Source organism: Phycodurus eques, chromosome 16, assembly GCF_024500275.1.
Source record: "Phycodurus eques isolate BA_2022a chromosome 16, UOR_Pequ_1.1, whole genome shotgun sequence".
NCBI lineage: Eukaryota > Metazoa > Chordata > Actinopteri > Syngnathiformes > Syngnathidae > Phycodurus > Phycodurus eques.
In genome coordinates, this window is record NC_084540.1 from 11,893,163 (window position 1) to 11,916,735 (window position 23,573).

Here is a 23,573-nt window from a genome sequence, read left to right on the forward strand (position 1 = left end):
CGCCTCAGCAATGGAGGCGCAGAACATGGTCCACTCGGTCTCAATGTTCCCCGCCTCTCCCGGAACGTGAGCAAAGTTCTGTCGGAGGTGGGAGTTGAAACTTATTCTGACAGGGGATTCTGCAAGACGTTCCCAGCAGACCCTCACAATACGTTTGAGCCTGCCACGTTGGACCGGCATCTTCTCCCAACATCGGAGCCAACACACCACTAGGTGGTGATCTGTTGACAGCTCAGCCCCTCTCTTCACCTGAGTGTCCAAGACATGCGGCCGCAAGTCCGATGACGCGACCACAAAGTCAATCATCGAACTGCGACCTAGGGTGTCCTGGTGCCAATGCTTGAACATGGTGTTGGTTATGGACAATGCGTGATGAGCACAGAAGTCCAATAACAGAACACCGCTCGGGTTCTGATCGGGGGGGCCGTTCCTCCTAATCACGCCCTTCCAGGTCTCATTGTCATTGCCCACATGAGCATTGAAGTCCCCCAGCAGAACGATGGAATCCCCAGTGGGAGTGCTCTCCAGCACCCCCTCCAAGGACTCCAAAAACGGTGGGTACTCTGAACTGCTGTTTGGTGCATAGGCACAAACAACAGTCAGGACCCATCCCCCCACCCGAAGGCGGAGTGAGGCTACCCTCTCATCCCCAACGTACAGGTGCCGAGCCGGGGGGCAATAAGTATACCCACACCTGCTTGGCGCCTCTCACCGTGGGCAACTCCAGAGTGGAAGTGTGTCCAACCCCTCTCAAGAGGACTGGTACCAGAGCCCAAGCTGTGTGTGGAGGCGAGTCCGACTATATCTAGTCGGAACTTCTCAACCTCACACACCAGGTCGGGCTCCTTCCCTGCCAGAGAGGTGACATTTCACGTCCCTAGAGCCAGCTTCTGGAGCCTGGGATCAGATTGCCAAGGTCCCCGCATTCGGGCACCGCCCAGCTCGCAATGCACCCGACCCCTATGGCCCCTCTCACAGGTGGTGAGCCCATGGGAAGCATGTTTAACATCCATCCATCCATCCATTTTCTGAGCCGCTTCTCCTCACTAGGGTCGCGGGCGTGCTGGAGCCTATACCAGCTATCATCGGGCAGGAGGCGGGGTACACCCTGAACTGGTTGCCAGCCAATCGCAGGGCACATACAAACAACCATTCGCACTCACGTTCACACCTACGGGCAATTTAGAGTCTCCAATTGATGCATGTTCTTGGGATGTGGGAGGAAACCAGAGTGCCCGGAGAAAACCCACGCAAGCACGGGGAGAACATGCAAACTCCACACAGGCGGGGCCAGGGATTGAACCCCGGTCCTCAGAACTGTGAGGCTGACGCTCTAACCAGTCGCCCACCGTGCCGCCATGTTTAACATATATTTAAATTTTTTAAAATGGTTCTGAGGTTGGGGGTTTGAAGCTGTAGCCCGATATAAGATGGATGAATGGATGAAAAAAAGATCCATCTTCTCTGGTATAAACCAAACATGCAATCTACAGGAAGTTCTAACGACAGTATACATTCTCAACAAACAAAAACGTTTAATATGCGTTCCCTTTACAATATATATATTTGGTTTCTCCTACTAGGGCTTTGTGAGTTGAACCACGTAACTCCACAAAGTGAAAGGAACCCCAACAATTCAATCAATTTGTTACTAATGTTTTTGACAATGGAAGAGAATTGGAAGAACAAGACACAGTAATGGAGGATTGTAGTTTTTCTAGTATATATATATACTGTAGCTTACCTAAGTGGTTGTTGCTTAACATTTTTCCTGCTCTTCATGCTAAAACAGCACAGCTCCTAGGTCAACCTAACTGGTTGAGGCAGATGTCCACCCCACACTGCAGCGAGGTGCTCTCCTTCACTATTGTGCTTGCTAGGCCCTTTAAATGTATCAGAAAATGTGCCTTTTATATATTTAGTTGCGATATATGCTACATAGAATAGAATAAATTGTGCTGAATATTTCATGATGGCAGAGAGCCAGCAATGTGTCTGCCTCACTGTCAGTTAGTGAGATGTACTGTTTCTATGCATGTGTAAATCCAGCAGCAGGCACAGGTTGAGTGGAATGATGGTAGATCTCAGTTTGCATCATTTTCAGAGCTAAATTCACTGTTGCATGAAGACCCCTGGAGTTGTTAAGAAAGTGCTCGTTAAATATTCGAAGGGACATTCTCAAGATCAGAAAGCAAGGCAACAAATACTCACGAATATTTGGGCCAAATATTAAATTGTCATTCGTTCAGCATCAGTAGACATATTCCAGAATAATGGAATATAGTCCTGTAGCAATACACCCAAGGTGGATGTCACATAACCTAGCCCCTTAACCAAAATTATGGCAAAAACAAACAACAAACAAAAAAACACATGCTATAGCTGCAAAGTCTAATAAGTATTTTGCCATATCAGCCATGTACGTGGACTATAATGCGGCTGCCTCAAAAGTAGCGCATGATGTTGGACAATGTATGATACTGTAGTATTTATATGATTTCCCACTAAATGCTTGTGAGAACACATTATTATACTATGGAAACTAAAGTGCATCCTAATGTGTCCATAATTTTTGAGTAAAAGACATTTCAGCTGTTGTTGATGTAGTCCTAAATTAGACATGGTCATAAAACAGAGTTGTCTTTTTTTTAATCTTCTTATTTATCACTTAAAAATGAAACACTCTACTCAATCATGACTAAGAGAGAAGTGATTCCAAAATGTTCCTTTTCATGAGAGGACAGTGCACAGCATACAGTGTACAGGACACCATGTTGAAGCCAACAGCAAATCTTTATTAGATTTTGTGTGCATGTGTTTTGATTCAACGTGATGGCACAAGAATTTAGTAGGAAATGATAGAAAAAGTTGTTTTATGTGATTTGGTTAGAGTTACGCAATTATTTACCCCAAAAATTTTTTGGGGTATTCTGGCCATTTACATTTTGTTCAAAATCCTACTGTATTCCCATTCTGTGCAGGTTTCTAAAGGAATTTTATTTATTTTTTACTTCGAAATGCGCCAAGCAGTTAATTGCCACAATGTGGATTTATGCACTGTATGTTTGTGGCTGCTAAGGAGAACTGTAGAAAAGTAGAGAGAAGGGCAATGCGGACAGGATATCCCACAGCAGCTGTTTGCTTTGAGTCAGCACTTAAATCCTTGTTGTTGTTCTGAGTGATATATTTTCTTCTCTGATCTAATTCAACTGCACAAGTGAAGCCATGAAGACAGCAAGTGTCTTTAAGAGGGTTTTATTAGAATTGGAACCTTTGTAACGTTGCACTGAAGGCTCTCATTAGATTACATTAGATTACTAATGTCTTGGCCTGGGACAACACATAGTTTAATTGTGACTTTTATGTCTACTTCACATCAAACCACCGACATTATTGCAGGCTTTTCGTTACAATAAAACCTCCTGCAAGTTATTTTTATTCAAAATTATAGCACGCCTGACCTCTATTGGCTGAAACAGGAGGTGCGTAATGGCACAGTTCCAGGATATTATTTTTTTAAATTCACCAGTCACCACAGACACTTATAGTGAGTGCAGTGGTGTAAACGTGCAACTGTCACATATTGTATTTTGGGGTCACGTGAGTTTTATTTACCCGTTTTCACTCGGGTCCAAAATCTGGCTTTTGAAATATACATTCAGTCTCACCTTTTATAATAACAAAGTGCAGAGGCTCTGCTTTACAATATTCTTGACAGTGGGATCATTGCCCAGCTCCGAGTGCTGAATGTTAAGATTTGTGTATAGCATTTGTTGGATATCAGGTGGTTGTTTCCAATTACTGTACAGCGGAATATCTAGGAACAGTGTATGTTCCTGGTTGAGAATAAATACAAGCGCTACTAAATCAGCCTTGCTTTCGATTTGTCTCCTTACATACATATACATACATTCATACATACACACATCATTTCATAGGACCAAATGTGAGCTTGTATAAGAGAAAGGATCTAAACATGGACCGGAATCAGAAATGAAAACAAAAACCTTAATGCAACATATGACAAACACAGCTTAAACAATATTTCATGATTTTTTTCAACCTTGTATGCATGAAGGTGTCTATTAATAGCTCAGTCAACGTTTTCAGTCATGTCTCTTCATAGAGCTTGATTTAAAGACCGTACGCTATTATTTGTGTGTCTGAAACATGTGGCCCTGACACTGAGACATGATCAGACACATGCAGTGGAAAAAGATTGAGGGATGGAATGCTGCACTGCAATGTTTTCCAGGTTCACACCGTCACACCTGTAACACACACTGGACCACCTTGGAAATTCCTGACATTGGCATAACATATGCTTTATTTCACACTTGCTGATGCTGCTTTTTGTTCGGAACTGACATAAAGAAAGTGATACAACTATAGCCACTAAACAGGTTAAACAACGCAGACCAGGAAGTACTGTATGTCATTTGCAATGAGAGCAACAATGGTGGTGGTAAAAGCATGCACATTGTTTTTTGTTTCAGTAAAATTTATAAAAGTACAGACTGAATTGTAAGCACAAATATAAAAATGTTTTTTTTACTGTCAATTATACATATATATTTGGAAAAAATGCCCCTCTGCACACAAAATAATTTACCTCATCATTTTGCCACCGTGCTTGTGATGAAAAGAAATTGTTGCCTCATACTTTTTACATTGTCAAAACAACAACAATATGGTTCCATAGCTTTGCCCATGACACAAAATGCTAAATTAGCTAATAATAAACTGAAAATATAATAACTGAAAAAATACACTTGACCCATGTTTTTTTCAGATTGATAAAACACGTTTTATCACAGATATATTTTAAATAGTTGTAATTAGGCTCTGAAGTTGTCTCTCAACATACACACAACTCAGTTATTCAAATTATTTTTTATCCATCTAGAGGAAGAAAAAAAACTGAGCTGCGTGACTCAGCAGAAATGACATCATCGAGCTATTTGCTCTGACCATGGTGAGACCTAACGTAAGTTCTCTTTTATTTCTCCACATTTGTATATATTACTAAAATTGGTGGCATAAAGTGACTGAGCGGTGAGCACATCCACCTCACAGTTCTGACTGAGGTTTGCAGTGCAAATCTGGGCTCCAGGCTTCCTTTGTGGGGTTTACATGATTTCCGTCACACTCCTTTTGCTTGTGTGGGTTGTCTTCATCCCTCCTTTCAAAAATATGCATTTTAGGTTAACCGAAGACTGTAAATTGTCCACAGCTCTGACTGTGAGTGTGAATGGTTGTTTGTCTATATGTGCAATGAGATTGGCTGGCGACCAGTCCTGGGTGTGCCCCGGCTATCACCCAAAGTCAGTTGGGAGAATCTCCAGTTTACCCGCAATCCTAGTGAGGACAAACAGTACCAATAATAATAATAATAATAGTAACAACAATTATTATAACTATTATATATATATATATATATAAGTTTTTATTGTTTACCATACCGCATAGCTTAAATTTGATCTTGACCAGTTAGCGTGGCAGCTAAAACTTTAACATAACTACAAATGTTAATGTTTGCAACTCTGTTTGATGAGAATGAGCCAAAATTGAAAAGTCTTCAGAAAACGATACCTGAAAAATCTACTGACGTACAGTAACTAAGTATTTGTACTTTGTTGCTTCCAACTCCTGTCAAAAATTGCTTTTTTATTTTTTATTTTAATAATGTAGAGGCTGTACTCTGAAGAACAATGTTACGTGTTACCGTGATTGTGTGTGTGTTTGTCCTCTTTAAACAAGCTGCCTCTGCTCATGAACTGTAGTGTTTGATTGAAGGCTTTCTGGGTGACATGGTTTGCAAGGAAGGGAGGAAGGTCTTTGTGTGAGTCAGGCCGCGTCGGTCACACCCATACCCGGCTCTCCCCCTCCTGCACCGCCCGCCATGTTCTGGAGGAGGGGAAACCTTTAGCCTGACGTTAGCATTAGCAATACTTTAGCTAGGCGGAGGCGCAACAAGCTCTCTGAACGCTGCAATAAGTACATTATCGTGATTTAAATTTTTTTAATTTTTTAAAAATTATTACAACTCTAATTGGGGAATACATTTAGAGGTTTATAGCACTGGAGTCTCATTTAAATCTGGTCAAGTTCCGATATATACGGTAAGATACCGCCTGTCTTCAATACGTAGAGGAATTATTTAGATGTTTTCCAGAGTCCCTTAATCCAGTTTTCAGTGGCGATGTCTCCACCGAGCACCCGTCTCAGCTATTAGTAGATTTGCTACATAGCTTAGCATGCTAGTTTACTGATTTAGTACAGTTTAGAATGTGTAAAGATGTAGGGATGGGTATTATTTTAGTAATCACAAAGCAAACAGTGCGATTAGACGCTGACTTGGGTACATTTGACGTTGTTAAATCGACCATAAAGAGAGAGAAGCCCTTCGAATGGCTAGCTTTGCTACCAACTTTTTCTTTTCTTTTTTCGTCAAAGTGTTCCCACACTTGGCGTGAATAAAATATCACTTGGCTCCACTATCTTGTTTACCGAGGTGAGGAAAAAAGTAAATCCACCTTAAGATTCCATAGGAGTACATTGCGAATAAAGTTAACTCGAGCAAGTTTACACACAAGTTTACTCGCATCTTGCTAACGTTAGCCTAACCGTCAGTTCGCCTCTAGGCTGTTTCGACTGAGATTTCAAAAACTTTGAACTTTTCTAAGACTTTTAAAAAAAAAACATTTTTTTGGGTCATCTCAAAACTCGCTATGGGAAAACAGAACGGGTGTATGTGAGTGAGCAAGCTACGTCAATGGTTTGTGAAAGCTCAGTCACGTCAGTTCAAGGAAACGTTGTGATTTGTCATTTATTTAACAGCATCGCGTTTTTTTAAATTATTGTTTACGTTGTTATAGACTCCTACGGGTTGTAATGATGAATGAGCCCACATTTCCTTTGCTTTGTTGCTGTTTTGGGTCATTTAACATTACGTTACCAGGGCGCTGTCTCTGTACAAAATTGGCTGGGTTTCCTTAACTGAAATTGTAGGTAGGCACCAAAGACTCCGTGTTGTGGCTTCGAGTATTGAATGTAAAATAGTTTTATCAGAGAAAGTAATCTTGTGGCTGTGGACTGAGACATTGTGTATGTGTCACAAAGAGGGGTGGAAGGATGATGATGGTGGTGATCGTCATTGTTGTCATCTCTTGCATGACCAGGCAGTGGGTAGGGAGGATCAAAGCTGGACCTATTAGGACGTATCTTACCTATATTTCTAACTGCCATTGAGTATTATTAATCATACAGCACTGCCTTTCTTTATTATCTTGAATTGTTAATGATCATACCACACTGCAGAATGTCTATGACCCGAAGCCTGGTATACTGGAACTTCACCACACTGATAAGTGGTTGACAGTTGATATTTTAATGCCATCATTGTAAAGGAAAATTGTTGCTCAAGTGTGCATGTCTTCAGTTTTGTACTCCGTCGACAAAGACAATCATTCACTGTCAGTTTCATCCGGGATGTATAGACAAGCATTCTCCCTATCTATCCACCCTAGCTTTCCATCGCTATGCTTTGTGGCTCTGTCAAGGAACACCTCTTTTCGGTGTGCTGTATGTACTATTACGGGATAAAGAGTTGGTAGTTTCAACAGTTTTAATTCATAAACATATTCATAAAGAATAAATCTTTGTAAAAGAGATCTTTCATTGTTCAGATTTCAAGTGTTGCAGTTTTTACAAACATCACTATAACAAATTAAGTGTTTCCCAACTGAATAACTGGTATATAAAGGTTTATTCTCTCCTATACTGACTTATTGAGTGATGACTAGGGATGCGCATTAGCGTAAATGTTCTTGTTGGATTATGGTGGAATTGCTAGTGAATCAAGTAAAAAAATAAAAATTATTTTGTGCTAATGTACTGATCTGTTGTGTTGAGCAAAACAATGGTATGAGTTGTGCCATAGTTTAGGTATGCATGGATTAGAGATGAAATGGTATGAAAATTTCATATCACAGTTTTGGTGACTAAATTATCACAGTTTTAACTATCATCACAATTTGGCTAAAATAAATAGAAAAACAAGCAAAAAACAAAACTCAGATACCTGCATTGAAAATAGGGATGCACCGATACTAGTATTGGTGCAGATACTGTATGTCTGCACTTATAATCACTTGAAAAAAATGCTCCGATACTATGACACCGATACCACTTTACCAGCCTGCCATATACCTCCCAGGCCTCTGGAGTAAGAGCCATATCAGTTGTGTGGAGATACTTTAAGGTAAACCAAATGAGAGCAATAGGTACCGAGGAACCAAATTTTTAGTCACCCTGCGAAATGGATGATGAACTGCTCTCTGCGGTGGCGGGGCATCTGGCATGCATTAAGTTTTTTAATCTCTGCTCCGCGTTGCGAGCCAGCCGTGCTCCTGTCACAAAGCTGCGGTGGAGGAGGCCCAGCTGGCTGGGTAGAGCAAAGCAATGGATGGTGTGATAAAGTGTCACTTCACTTGTCCTGCTAATAGTTTTATTTTAGACCAAAAAAGGCCTTGTGTTACCTGCTACTTTTAAGTGAAATGTGTGGCAAGACTGTTGTTTTGAAAAACACATTGTTAACATGTCAGTTGTTACTCATAAAAGTTACGTTTTACTGAAACTTATGCCCTGCTCAAGAAAAGTTTTGGTTTGTTTCTCAACAATATTTGATTATAATAAAAAACATTTTCATCACAATTGCAATACATCAAGTATCGGTACTTTGTGTCAGCGAGTGCTAAAATATAAGTACTTGTACTCGTACTCCTGAAAAAAAAAGAGTAGTATTGATGAATCACCAATAGAAGGTTTATTTACTTAGTTTATTTTTTGTAAAAGTATTTAGTTAGTTTATTTTTTGTAAAAGTAAAATGCGCACCATCAGTCGGTTGAGCCAGAGTGGACTTCATGGGAGATGACCAAGGAGGACACCACTGTTGAAAATAAATCATAAAAAAAGCGAGATCTCAATTTACCAAACTGCATGTTGACAAGCCACAAAACTTCGAGGATAATGTCCTATGGCCAGACGAGACAAAACTGGAACTTTTAGGCAAGGCACATGAGCTCTATGAGAACACCTACTGTGAAACATGGAGGCTCTGTTATGGTCTGAGGCTGCTTTGGTACATCTGGCACAGGGTATCTTGAATCTGTGCAGGGTACAATGAAATCTCAAGACTATCAAGGTATTCAAGAAATAAATGTGCTGCCCATTGTCAGAAAGCTTGGTCTCAGACACAGGTCATGGATCATGCAACAGGATAATGACCCAAAACACAGCTAAAAACACGAAGAATCGCTAAGAGCAAAACATTGGACTATTCTAAAGTGGCCCTCTATGAGCCCTGATCTAAATCCTGTTGAACATCTTTGGAAGGAGTTGAAACATGTGTCTGGAGAAAGCACCCTTCAAACCTGAGACAACTGGAGCATTTTGCTCATGAAGAGTGGGCCAAAATTCCCGCTGAGAGGTGCAGAAGTCTCATCGAAAGTTACAAAAATCATTTGATTGCAGTGTTTTCCCCAAAAGCTAAAAAATGGCCCAGTTTAATGAGTTTGTTTTTTAAAAATAATTTTGTTGAACCACAAAGCAGAAGCAGCCCAGTCCCAGCTATTTTGGGACGAGAGGCGGGGTACACCCTGAACTGGTCGCCAGCCAATCGCAGAGCACATATAAACAAACAACCATTCGCACTCACGGGCAATTTAAAGTCTGAAACCAACCTACCACACATGTTTTTGGGATGTGGGAGGAAACCGGGGTACCCAGAGAAAAAACCATGCAGGCATGGTGAGAACATGCAAACTCCACACAGACGGGGCCGGGATTTGAACCCCGGTCCTCAGAACTGTGCGGCAGATGTCCTAACCAGTCGCCCACCTTCCTGCCGCCTATATTTAAATTCAAATTTAAAAGCGTCGCAGTTTTTTTTTATGGGTTTCCCCACATATTTATACCACTGTCATTTTGTCTACGCTTATCTTTTTCATGTCATGCTTCATATGAAGATAGGTGCCTTGACCTTTTTTAAGAAGATTGCTGTGTTTTGTCTGGTAAGGTCTCAGGCTTTGAAGACCAAAGAGCGTATGGCCCAGGTGTCCACAGGGAGCAGTCAGATGGGCTTTGGTCGAGGCTCATCCCAGCCCAACCTCTCTTTTCAATAACAGAGGGGTACCAACAATTTTGTCCATGTGTGTATCCTGAATTAGGCTGGACTTGAATGTTGCTTCATGGGCGCTGCACTTTCACACTTCCAAGTGCCGGCGTTTTTGTTTCTCCAGCATTCCTTTATTACCTTTTATAATCAATTACTGACATTTTGAATCGATTGAGAGATGTTTACAGCTGCACTGCGTTCTAAGATTAATTTTTCTTTCTCTCACCCCGTGTCAAGTATTTTTAAATTAATGTTACATTTTTATCTTTACCTAATTTGCTGGTTCACTGCAGCCTTTCCAACTTGGTTCCAGCTTTGTTGAAGGTCTGACCGGCAGAATGTGCCTCTTAGCGCTCGATTGTGTTAACTTGTAAAAAATGTCCAGGGGCAAGTCTTAGTAAATATATGCATGTTTGATAGAGCTGTTCCATTTTGCTGTCCAGAGAAAGAGAAATGACCATAAAATGTATACTCGTACTTTTTTGCCCGACCATAGGTTTACTTCACTATAATGTAAAACTCAACACTTTAACTCAGTGTCTGCCAGGCAGAGCCAAATGGGCAAGTGGAGCTTGAAATGGGCAAGTGTCTTGAAAGGATGTGAGCACATGATGAATGTGTGTGTTCCTCCTCAACTGCAACCTGCTGTTGGTTTATGGTTGTCCTATTATTTTAATGGCAGGAGGTTGACTTGAGTCATGTAGTCTTTTATTTTGATGATCCTCTATTGACACATTTTCACACTTCTTCTCTGCACAGACTTGTGGCTCAAGTGAGCTCAGCACAAAAAGGACTTAAGGAAAGGGGTCCAGCTGTGTTTTGTGGTGGGAGTTGTTCCGGTGTGTGTGTGCGCATGCGCATTTGTGTATTTGGGGTGGGGGTAATAGTGGGGGTTACGAATGGACAAGACAGACTCTCTTCTCTTCCTCCTGTCTGCAGTGAGTGAATAGGTGATTCTTGCAGCAGATGTGTAATTAGGCTTCAGTCGTATTCATGGGGATGCAGGGTGATGAGGGAAAGTTTGTGGGGTAGCGGGGGCATGCTCCACAGGAATCACATTTCACTGGCATTAAGTGAATTTACGGGATGTGCCAAGTTGTTTTCTTATTCCCTAAGCACTCTCACTCATCCTAGTTTCCTCTCCAGCTGTCCCTTCATGGCATGGATAGGCCGGAAGCAGCCCTCACAATGAAACATTCAAGTAGTGTCTTTGCAGATGAAATGTACAACTCTGTACACTCCCTACCTACACTGTTTGCACCATCACTTGGTTGTAGGCATGCTGGTACATGCTTCGTGCACAATATGATATTACTGAATAGGACATGTCCACAACCCCCCTCTTGGGATGTTAGGTAGTAATGGTGTTGAGTCATACAACCGAGTGTTCTCTTCATTATTGAGACCAACAGTAACAGTGATTCACACATTCAGTTAAAAGTGATTCACTTGCATATTATATTTTATCAATTATTTTAGTTTTTTTTTAATTTATTTAAACTATTATTAGGATTAAGAGAGGCCATTGCTGAATACGGATGCTCTAGGTCAGGTGTGTCAAACTAATTTTTGTCTCGGGCCGCATTGTAGTTATGATTTCCCTCAGAGGGCGGTTTGAACAGTGAAATGTTTAATCACCAAATCATATTATTACCATTACACAACAAATGCAGGGATAACTAGTTTTGAAATCTGAAGACAAGAATAAAAGTTTGTTCAAGTATGGTTTAAGTTACTGCAGAAGAAGTATTTGGTAACAGAAAAATGCAGTATCTCAACATTATTGTTTATTATTATGACAATTTGGAATTTGGGTACAGATTTGAGCAAAAATCACGGAAGTTGACGAGCATGAGGTGCTTTCGCGGGCCACATAAAATGATGTTGCGGGCTGCATCTGGGCCCCGGGCCTTGAGTTTGACACCATGCTCTAGGTGCACAAGATGAAGTTAGTATTTTTAACCTAGCTATGATTAATATTCACCTCAGAACTAAATGACTTGAATTTGTTTTATTCTGCTTTTGAAATGTATCAAACATTACAGTCAGCAGAACAATCTGGATTTCTAAGTGTTAATTTGATCTTGTTCATCTTTTGTTTACATTTAAACAAACAATTTCCGTGCCACAGACTTGACTCTCTTGACAATAACCGTTTACATCATGATCCTTAACACCCTCTATCATTTGGAGTCTGCTTACAGCAGAATCAAGATTTAAAATTTAACACGTAGTTCCAAGCCTTTCTTGTCTCTAAAGTTATCACTGTTCTAGTAAGGCTGTGTCTTTGAATGAAATCGTTTTTTAATCATTTAGATTCAGCAAATATCAGATCATATGCCATCCTCTTATGATTTTTATTTCACTTGATCTGTAGTGATTTGTATGTTGAACATATGCTTCTAGTTAGGCCAAAAAAATCTGACAAGTTTGTTGTGACTGATTCTTAATGCGTCACTGTAACATGACATCTGTCACCTGTTTTTCATTAACTTTTATTTTGTACATCCTAGGTAATGGCACTGCCGTACTTTGTGTGTGGAGATGGTTTTATCAGACGTTGTTCTGGGGGACTCAGGAACACTGCACTGGCCTGAAGAAGCCTCATAAACTCTTATCCAGCACAAACCTTTTTCGACAAGGAGACTTCATACTGAACACTCCTACGTGAAAGACAACACACCCGTTGCCTAAATACACAAATCTTTTGAAAGCTCCTATCCTCGCGAGAGTTCAAATTGTATTTATCCTCTTGGTGTCCCATCTCAGCATCTCAACGCCACAATGCCAAGCTCCACCATCCGTCGCCAAATGAAGAACATGGTGAACAACTACTCTGATGCAGAAAAGAAAGTCAGAGAGGCCACCTCCAATGACCCCTGGGGGCCCTCATCTTCACTCATGTCTGAAATCGCTGATTTAACTTACAATGTGGTGGCCTTTAGTGAGATCATGAGTATGATCTGGAGACGGCTCAATGACCATGGCAAGAACTGGCGCCATGTTTACAAAGCGCTCACCCTGCTTGACTACCTTATCAAGACCGGCTCGGAGCGAGTGGCGTTGCAATGCAAGGAGAACATCTTTGCCATCCAGACTCTGAAAGACTTCCAGTACATTGACAGAGATGGTAAGGACCAGGGCATCAACGTCAGGGAGAAGAGCAAGCAGCTAGTGGTCCTTCTTAAAGATGAAGAACGTCTCAAAGGAGAGCGGTAAGATACTCATCATCAGATTCAAGCATAGCAGGTGTTGAAGGATTTGTGTATGTCCTTACTTTAAAGTCTTAATTTTGTAAGTAGGCTACCTCAGAGTTATTGACTTTAACTAGTTTACCAGACATATTAATGAAAGAGAGGCATGAAAAATCTGTCATAAATAATTGATTGGATTATTAGTAGGCCTGTTAACTGTTTGTTGTTGCGAACTAGCTTGCAAGCTAACAAGCTAGCCTGGGAGCTAACGAGCTTGCGAGAACACAGGAACATTAACTGTATATTAAGCATAACCTCAGTGGCACACATTCAGCCAGTAGTTAACAGCAGTTAATGCCAAAGTATATTTGCTTGACGGGTGAAGGACTCGTTTTCAGCAGACCAACCACACAGTCGCCAAAGGGGATTTTTTTGCCATTCTGAATGAAGATCTCTGGACAATTGTTTACATGTGACGTGATATATTCCGATCGTCTGTATAGATGATGTGCACTACATTTACGTGAACGTCACATCATTTATCAAGTTGGAGGTCCGTTGTCTATTCAGCACAGTCGTTGGAATTGTTTTTATATGTTTATTTAAAAAAACGCCTGATTAAATACAATTTATAAATAGTTAAAAACAATAACATATTTATGCCATGCGTAAACGATGACGTCACTGTGCAGTTACTGCGAGACGAAGCATGCGCAGACAGAGCTTTTCCCGGCTCTATTCCAAATGGCTAAAATTTACTTGGGAACAGTTTGGCAAAAGCAATATTCCAACCCTTTGAAACTGAATGAAATGCCATTAGGATTCAGCCTGCTTTTTCTGATTAAGGTTTTTAAATGGGGCATTTTCGTTCAGTTTGGGATTCTAAACCGATTATAATCGGAATAGAGGGTTAGTCTTGCAGCTTTATATTCTTTATTTCAGACCCAGGTGGATTCAAATCACAGAGTAAAGAAAAACTATTTAATACAGAAACAAGAAGGGTAATAATAATAACAACAACAACAACAATAATAACAATACTGATTTAAAAGCAATAAAATGAAATTATAAAAATAGTAAGATCAGGCCTTATTTTTCATGATTTCACAGGCATTAAAAAAACTTATCATTAATCATAACTATATCTTATATATTTTTTCATCTTTACAGACCGAATTATTATTATATTTTATTTTCACATTAACTTTGTTATATTGCATAGTAGCACATGTCTTGGCCTAAGGGATTCCTCTTTGTGGAAGCAACCAGAACATTTAATTATGTGGCACAATAAGGTTCTCTCACTGTAATTTGCTGCCTGTTTGGCTTCCATAGAAATAATGGAGAGGGACTGTTTCAAACAAAACATAACAGATTACCGTTGTGTGTGTGTGTGTGCGTGTGTGTGTGTCTGATGGATGATGGACTCATTGACTGGAGCGCCTTTTGCATGCTTCATATCTCCTTACAGCCTGAATGTGTGTTCTCTTTTCTGTGTAGTGTGCAACAAAAATAAATGTGCATTATAGTGTCAATTAAATTTCCTCTTGAGGGATTTCAAACAGTAGAAAAAAAAAATTTGGAATACACTTTACTTCCTGGAGATTTAAATGAGGAAAATAGTTATACACTTGTTTTTTCCAGACATTAAAGGTTATTAAAACAAAAAAAGCTTAATAGATCATTAACTTTCAGTCAGTTTCAGTAAATTAAGGAAATACAGACTGTCTTCAAATGCGCAGTTTCCTCAATGCCCTGGGATTAAACCATGAAATTACTATTATTATTATTATTATGGTGATTGCTTTATGGCTTATTTATATAACTGAGTTATTTTTTTGTATTTACCATTGTTGCTTTAGTGTTGTAGCTGTAAATAAATGCCATTTATTTACATTCATCCATTTTTAAGGGTCAGTTGGACTGAGCTAGTATTAGTAACAGCCTATATTTTATCCATTTTCTGTACCGCTTATCCTCACTAGGGCCGCGGATGTGCCTATCCCAGCTATCTTCGGGCGAGAGGCAGGGTACACCCTGAACTGGTCTCCAGCCAATCGCAGGGCACATATAAACAACCATTCCCACTCACATTCACACCTACGGGCAATTTAGAGTCTTCAATCAACCTACCATGCATGTTTTTGCGATGTGGGAGGAAAACCGGAGTACCGGGAGAAAACCCACGGGGAGAACATGCAAACTCCACACAGGCCGTGCCGGGATTTGAACCCCGGTCCTCGGAACTGTGAGGCACATGTGCTCACCAGTCGCCCACCTTCCCGCCGCCTATATTTTAATCAAAATTTAAAAGCATCGCAGTTTTTTTTTTCTGGGTTTCCCCACATACTTATACCACTGTCATTTTGTCTACGCTGATCTTTTTCATGCCATGCTTCATATGAAGATAGGAACCTTGGCCTTTTTTAAGAAGATTGTTGTGTTTTGTCTGGTAAGGTCTCAGGCTTTGAAGACCAAAGAGCGTATGGCCCAGGTGTCCACAGGGAGCAGTCAGATGGGCTTTGGTCGAGGCTCTTCCCAGCCCAACCTCTCCACTTCCTACAGTGAAGAGTATGGGAGGTCAGAGGGCTCACCTGCCTCCTACCATGGCTGTGAGTACCATTAAAGCACACCATGTGCTCATCCCGTATGTTTTTTTTTCTGTTTATGTATGTATGTATATATTTTTTCCCAATTTTCCATACCGCTTATCCTTACTAGGGTCACGGACGTGCTGTAGCTTAGCCCAGCTTCCCCCCCCCCCCTTCTTCTTATTCTTATGATTGATAATAATTTCTATAATACGCAAATACCCCAGTTACAGTGCCGTAAATAGTATTGGTCCCCATCTGAAATTCTTATATTTTTGCATAGTTTACCCATTTTAATGTTTCAGCTCATCAAAAAAAATTCAATATCAGACAGCTATAACCCAAGTGAATTTAATTGGTGATTTCATTTATTAAGGAAAAAAACCTATTCAAAGTTACCTGGGCCTGTGTGAAATGTAATTACCCACCCCTTGTTAAATCATGAATTAATTGTGGCTAATCACAATTTTAATGTTCACTAATCACACCTAAACCTGATTACCACTAGACCTGTTCAATCAAGAAATCACTTAAATATAATCTGTCGTTACAAAATCAAGTTGGACAAAAGATCTAAAAAGCTGCACCGAAATGACACGATCCAGAAAAATTCCAGAACAGTCCAGACATAAAGTAACTGACATCTGTCTGGAAAGAGTTACAAAAAGCCATTTCTAAAGGTTTAGGATTCCAGTGAACCATAAGGAGGCCATTATCCTCACATGGAAAAACAGTGATGAACCTTCCAAGGAGTGGCCGGCCTACAAAGAATTATCCCAAGGAACAGCAATAGCTCATCCAGGAGGCCACAAAAGAACTCAGGACAACTTCTTAAGAACTGGAGGCCTCCCTTGCCTAAGTTAAGGTCAGTGTTCATGACCCAACAATAAAGAAGAGACTAGACAAAAATGGCATCCATTCTGACGCCAAAACCAGTGCTGACCAAAAAGGACATAAAGGCTCGTCTTACTTTTGCAAAAAAACATCTGAATGATTCTTAAGACTTTTGGGAGAATATTATATGGACTGACAAGATGAAAGTTGAGCTTTTTGTAAGGTGTGAGTCTTGTAGCACAGCATTTCAGAAGAAGAACATCATACCAACAGTCAAACATGGTGGTGGTAGCATGATGGTCTTGGCCTGCCTTACTCCTTCAGGACCTGGACAACTTGTTGTGATTGACGGAACCATGAATTCTGCTCTTTCATTGAAACTCCTGAAGGATAATGTTCAGCCATCAGTTTGTGACCTCAAGCTGAAGCACACACAGGTTCTACAGCGGGATAACAGTCCAAAACACACCAGCAAGTCAACTTCTGAATGGCTTAAAAAAACAAAATGAAGGTATTGGAATTGCCGAGACAAAGTCCAGCCTTGACTCTGATTGAAATGCAGTGGCATGACCTTAAGGCTGTTTATGCTCGAAAACCCTCATTTTTTGCTGAATTCAAACAATTCTGCAAGGAAGAGTGAGCCAAAATATCTCCATAGAGATGTGGAAGACTCATAGCCAGATATGGAAAATGCTTGATTTCAGTTGTTGCTGCTGAGGATGACCCCACCTGTTATTAGGTTTATTTTTCACACAGGGCCAGGTAACTGAATAGTGTTTTTCTTTAATAAATGAAATCACCATTTAAAAACAGCATTTTAAGTTCACTTTGGTTGTAGTTGTCTATTTACATTTGTTTTATAATCTTAAACATTCAAGTGGGGAAACTATGAAAAAAATATAAGAATTTGAGTATACTTGAGTAATTTAAGTATTGAGCCAATACTTTTTCACGGTACTGTATTTAACTCCTTAAATGCAACCCCAAATCTGCTTTATCACATATTCTCGCTCCCTGGCATTTCATTGTAGAAGTTGAACCCTTTTTCTTGGGACTATGCTCTCTTAATGATATGCTCATTAGGGATGTCCCAATCCAACTTTTTCACTTCCGATCCGATCCTGATATTGCAGCCTTTAATTTTGGCCGATACTGATATCGGTCCGATCCGATATCAGTAATAATCATACATACTTTACTTATTTCTTAGTATGGAATGTTAGAAAAGGCTTGATGAAATGATATTACTCAGAGAACAATAATCAGCAACAGTAGGTATGAGAAAAACTGACCCATTTATTATTATTAACCAATGGGTTAACTTTAAAAATAAGAATGTGCTAAAATTGAATAAAATAAATACATATTAGGAAATCCTGAAAAATATCTTCAATAAAACCAATAACAAAAATATACATTTAAATTGCAACGTATCCAATGCTTAACTTACACATCAGCATATTCTACATTTGAATAGATCAAATGCAATGTTATGGCCTTAGCAACCTGTTATTGTGATCACGTGGGCTCTGCATGCCATCCGGGCCCTGCTGGATAGACTTGCTGGAGCGGAGCATGCAATGGACTGCTTGTATAAGAGTTGTAAAATAGTAGATTTTAGATCAAGTCCAATCCGATACTCGTTTTTTGTTAACATCGGACCGATTTCCGATCTCAAAGATCGGATCGGGACACCCCTAAGGCTCATATCTATTAAAATTAGTTTGGGTAGACGAGCTACTAAATATTGTGAGCGTGTAAAAAGAGAAGCAAGTATGGACATGCAAAGAAGAAAATTTAAATAAAGATACAGGTCGAATCCATTTCTCTGTGAAGACAGTGTCTTGATAATAATTACAATACTTTTTGTTTCTGGTGAGTTTGTGATTCAGTGTTCTACAATACGCAAGTGACCAAAACACCCCACAATGGCATCTATGGAATTGAGTTAAAAAAAAATCCAAAATCACGGTCACGAAATTGGTTAACACACAGAGGGAAAGGCGGGCACACAGGAGAATTTGAAATGAAAGCGTGAACCTTAACCTGTTTTCTTTTCACCTTTTGACACCCAGCCGTTTGTACACAGCACCATGCTGCATGTGTGAGTCTGTGTGCGTTTGTATACATTTGGTTTGAGCCTGCACGGATTATGTGTGTTGCATGGAGTGCGTGCTCGACCTTAGTGTGTGGCCCACATTACTTCATGTAAGTAAGCTGCAGTATATAGCTCTCAGGCGGAAGGTCCAACAGCTGAGTCATCATTTGAGAAAACGGAACTTCACTCTGGCCAATAGTAATAAGACTGAGCTGTCGCTGTGGAGAGATTTTCGAAATTCCACTTGAGGTTCTGGGCTATTGTGTGTTGGCAGAGTGTCACTGAAAACAATGCAACTGTGGAGTTGACCTATCATAGGCCCCTTGTTCCCAAAGGGTCTAAAGTAGGGCAGAAACCTACAGTATTTGCAGAATAGAATAATGTACTCACTAATTGCATGTCATTTTATTTTCATTTGCATAAGGCTCTAAACACAGTACACAATTGCTAATTCTGTGTCAGCGATTACACGAATGAAAGTATTTGTACTTGTTCTTGGTCTAAAAAAAAAAAAAAAAAGGTATCGATGCCTCCCTAATACTTAATTTGACACACAATAATTTTTCAAGTATCTCTGCAAGCATTAACAGTGTGCATATACAAACTACAAGTTGCTGGACTCCTGCTGTGATGGATCATATGTTCTATCCTTGTAACATTATCTAATTCAATATCTTTAAAAAAAGAGTTGCTGAAGTTCTGAAGATACACCTACAGACACTTACATGGTATCTTCTGTATTGTTCAAGTATGATGTCTTTAAATGTCTATTTGTGTGATTTTGTCCATCAGCCACTTCTCCCAATGCGGGATCAGAATTAGAGCAAGCCAGACCTCAGACGAGTGGTGAGGAGGAGCTACAGTTGCAACTTGCTCTGGCCATGAGCCGAGAGGCAGCAGAGCAGGTACTAAATGTGTGCTATGTGGCAGATCATGAATCACCATGAATACACAAATCAGTCTCATGTTTGACAAATGGCTTTGATTGGACTGGAGTTTCAGATTAAATGAACATGTATGAATGGAGCCCATGTATTTATTTGACATGTACGGGATAGAAATAAAAAATATAAAATAATAAAATAAATATTGTGTGTAGTTTTAGGTTTACAGGTACATTAATTATAATCCACAGTATACCATATTTTCTATCCAACGACAAACCTAAGATGGCGTTTAAGACTACCGTATTTTCACGACCATAAGGCGCACCGTATTAAAAGTCTCAGTTACGGGGTCTATTTCTGTATTTAACACATACATAAGGCACACCGTATTATTGGGCGCAGGCATGGCAAAACATACACTATCTTGAAACATATGGTAGCATGCATGCACGCTAAAACAATGTTTTTAAAAAGGGGGCAGGAGCAAAACGAGTTCGGTTGTACTTTATTGAAGTATTTAACAATGTACTCACATTATTTTTTGATCAATCCGCATCCACAAATCCATCAAAGTCCTCATCTTCTGTATCTGAAATGAACAGAAGAGAATTTACTTGGAAAGCATCCTTTGTGAAGAAACAAGATGGCTGCCGGGGTGCAGCCACACAGTTTGGCAGGTCCTGTGCGTTTGCTTAAAAAGTCATCCAAAGATCAAATAGGACCATGGATTATGCTATCAACGTATTCATTTGCTGTTTGGATAACCCTCTATCTTCTGCTAAGTTCAACATGTCCAAGAAAAAGGGGCACTCTAACCTTGTATCCAGTCAGATGGAGTCAGCACATGCTATTCACAAGGGTACTGGACTATGGCCATGCTAGGCCACCCCCAGGTGAGCAGGAACAGGCTGTCACAGGCAAACCACTCTTGGGTGTTTTTAATCTCTTGCTGATACTTCTTTTGGCTGGTGATGTTGAACTAAACCCTGGGCCACTGCTACCTGGGCCTTCACCTCTGCTACCTGGGCCAACATCACTGCCAACTGGGCCTTTACCTCGAGCAGCCGGGCTAACACCAATGCTAGATCAGCTAACATCATTGCTAGCTAGGCCTCCACCTCTGCTTGCTGGGCCTCTACCACTGCCACCTGGGCCAACACCACTGCGAGCTGGGCCTCCACCATTGCCGGCTCGGCCTCCACCACTGCTAGCTGGGCCTCCACCACTGCTAGCTGGGCCTCCATCACTGCTAGCTGGGCCTCCACCACTGCTGGCCGGGCCTCCACCACTGGCCGGGCCTCCGCCACTGCTGGCCGGGCCTCCGCCACTGCTGGCCGGGCCTCCGCCACTGCTGGCCGGGCCTCCGCCACTGCTGGCCGGGCCTCCGCCACTGCTAGCCGGGCCTCCACCTCTGCTAGCTGGGCCTCCACCACTGCTAACTGGGCTGCCGCCTCTGCCGGTTGGGCCTCTGCCAGCTGGGCTTCTACCACTGCCGGCTGGGGCTCCACCACTGGCGGATGGGCCTCCACCACTGGCGGCTGGGCCTCCACCTCTGCCGGCTGGGCCTCCACCTCTGCCGGCTGGGCCTCCACCTCTGCCGGCTGGGCCTCCACCTCTGCCGGCTGGGCCTCCACCTCTGCCGGCTGGGCCTCCACCTCTGCCGGCTGGGCCTCCACCTCTGCCGGCTGGGCCTCCACCACTGCCGGCTGGGCCTCCACCACTGCCGGCTGGGCCTCCACCACTGCCGGCTGATGCGGAAGCTGGCAACTTAAAGCTAAATGCAAACATTGCCAATAAAAGAAACAGGGGGCTTCCAAACCCCGCAATACTAAAGCACCGGAAATGCAGGGTGTTCCAAACCGTTAATAACTCTAAATTAATATGGGACTCAACACGTAAACCAAAAGGCATTATTTGTGCACACTTAAATATACGAAGCATTTTAACAAAAAGTGATCAGGTCAATCACCTCACTGACTCAAATATTTACTTCCTCTGCCTATCTGAGACATGGCTCCATGAATCTTCGCCCTCAGCAATACTATCTGTACCTGGTTATAAAATGTTTAGAAACGACAGACAGTGTTCTAAGGGAGGAGGTGTTATGATTTATGCCAAGGACACTTTTAATTGTAATGAAATACATGTTACAGATGAGAATGGATTAGAATTTCTTGGACTAACTGTTTCTTTGTCACAGCAAATGTCTTTTATTCTTGTAGTTATTTATAGGCCTCCCTCATCAAATGCCGCTTTTTATGAAAAGCTGGAAATTTTACTGATTCAACTCAATCTTGCAAAAGAGGTGATAATAATGGGTGACCTAAATGTTAATTGGGAAGTTAACAAAGTTAGGAAAAAATTGAAAAGGGTTATGGATGATATCGATATGACTCAGGTAATTAATGGCCCTACGAGAATTACAAACTCCACCCGAACTCAGATTGATCTAGCTTTTACTAATAGGCCAGAAAGGATCTTGAAGCCATACAATATGCTCACAGGATTGTCTGATCACAATCTTATAATGGTCACAAGAAAATTAAATAAAAAGCGCTTCAAATCCTTGGCCACCACTGAATCCAATAGGATACCAAAACATGAACAACATAATTTCCAAGATTCTATCCAAGAAGTAAACTGGGATGTATTACTTGCTGGTAAAAATTTAGATGAGGATTGTTCTAAATTTGCCAACAAAATACAAGAAATTATTATACAATTTACACAGATAATTAAACTAAAAGCTAGAAAGAATGGCCTTCCTTGGTTAAACACATTTATTCTGAAACTGATGAAAGAACGCGATCATTCCTTGAAGTTGTCGGTCAAATCAGGATACAATAGACACCACTTTATTTCACTGAGAAATAGGGTAGTGAAAGAAATAAGAAAATCTAAAGCTGACTTTTTCATTACTGCTTTGAATAGTGCGAAGGGAAATTAAAAAATAACCTGGAATTATATTAAAAAAACTATTGGGTGATACACAAAATAACAAAACAAAACTAATGCAAATTAAATTAAATGGAAACATCCTGACGGAACCTCAAGTGATGGCTGAATGCTTTTAACAACTACTTCATTGAATCTGTCAGAAATCTCTTCTAAGTTTGCAGTAAAACAAAGGAAGGAATACCCTGCATTGTCTGCAACACAGTTCTTTACTATTACAAATATTACTGAGACCAAAGTTATCGATTTAATTCATTCACTCAAACCATCTAAGGCAAAGGATGTTTTTGGAATGGACACGAACATGCTCAAAGATCTAGGTTCAACTCTTGCTACTCCTATTGCCTCAATCATTAATCTTTCAATTTCATCTGGTCACTTTCCAAAGGCCTGGAAATCTGCTATTGTTACCCCTGTCTTTAAATCCGGTGACTCAACTTGTCTGAATAACTACCGACCTATTAGCATTCTTCCGGCCATTTGTTGCAAAGTTGCAGAAAAATGGGTGTCAGAGCAGATTGTCCATTATTTAAACAGCAGCTCCCCCTCTCTCCATGCCATGCAGTTTGGTTTCAGATCCAAGCATTCCACTGAAATGGCTACATGCCTCTTCATTGAGAAAATAAAATCTTCACTCGACAAGGGTGGAGTTGTAGGGGCGGTGTTCTTGGACCTCAGGAAAGCTTTCGATACAGTAAATCACTCTGTTCTTCTTACCAAGCTCTCAAAATGTAACTTCTCTCGCAAAGCTGTGAGCTGGTTTGAATCATATCTGCATGACCGAACACAATCTGTATCAGTTAAGAAACAGCTCTGAGCGTGTCACTCGAGGCTCT

The 23,573-nt window shown here is 40.8% G+C and overlaps 1 protein-coding gene across 4 annotated transcripts in view; it reads left to right on the forward strand.

Annotated features, from left to right (window-relative positions):
• The first annotated feature begins 5,816 nt into the window (after positions 1-5,816).
• The window catches only part of epn2 (epsin 2), a 30,854-nt gene continuing 13,097 nt past the window's right edge, over positions 5,817-23,573 (forward strand). For 2 of the 4 annotated variants that reach the window (XM_061699701.1, XM_061699702.1), the window contains exons 1-4: positions 5,817-6,122; positions 12,692-13,393; positions 15,830-15,984; positions 19,688-19,800. In XM_061699701.1, coding sequence (XP_061555685.1) covers positions 12,963-13,393; positions 15,830-15,984; positions 19,688-19,800 — 699 coding nt within the window. In that variant the 5' untranslated portion in view covers positions 5,817-6,122; positions 12,692-12,962. The remainder of the gene's footprint in view (positions 6,123-12,691; positions 13,394-15,829; positions 15,985-19,687; positions 19,801-23,573) is intronic. The other 2 variants (XM_061699703.1, XM_061699704.1) reach the window with 1 other exon arrangement.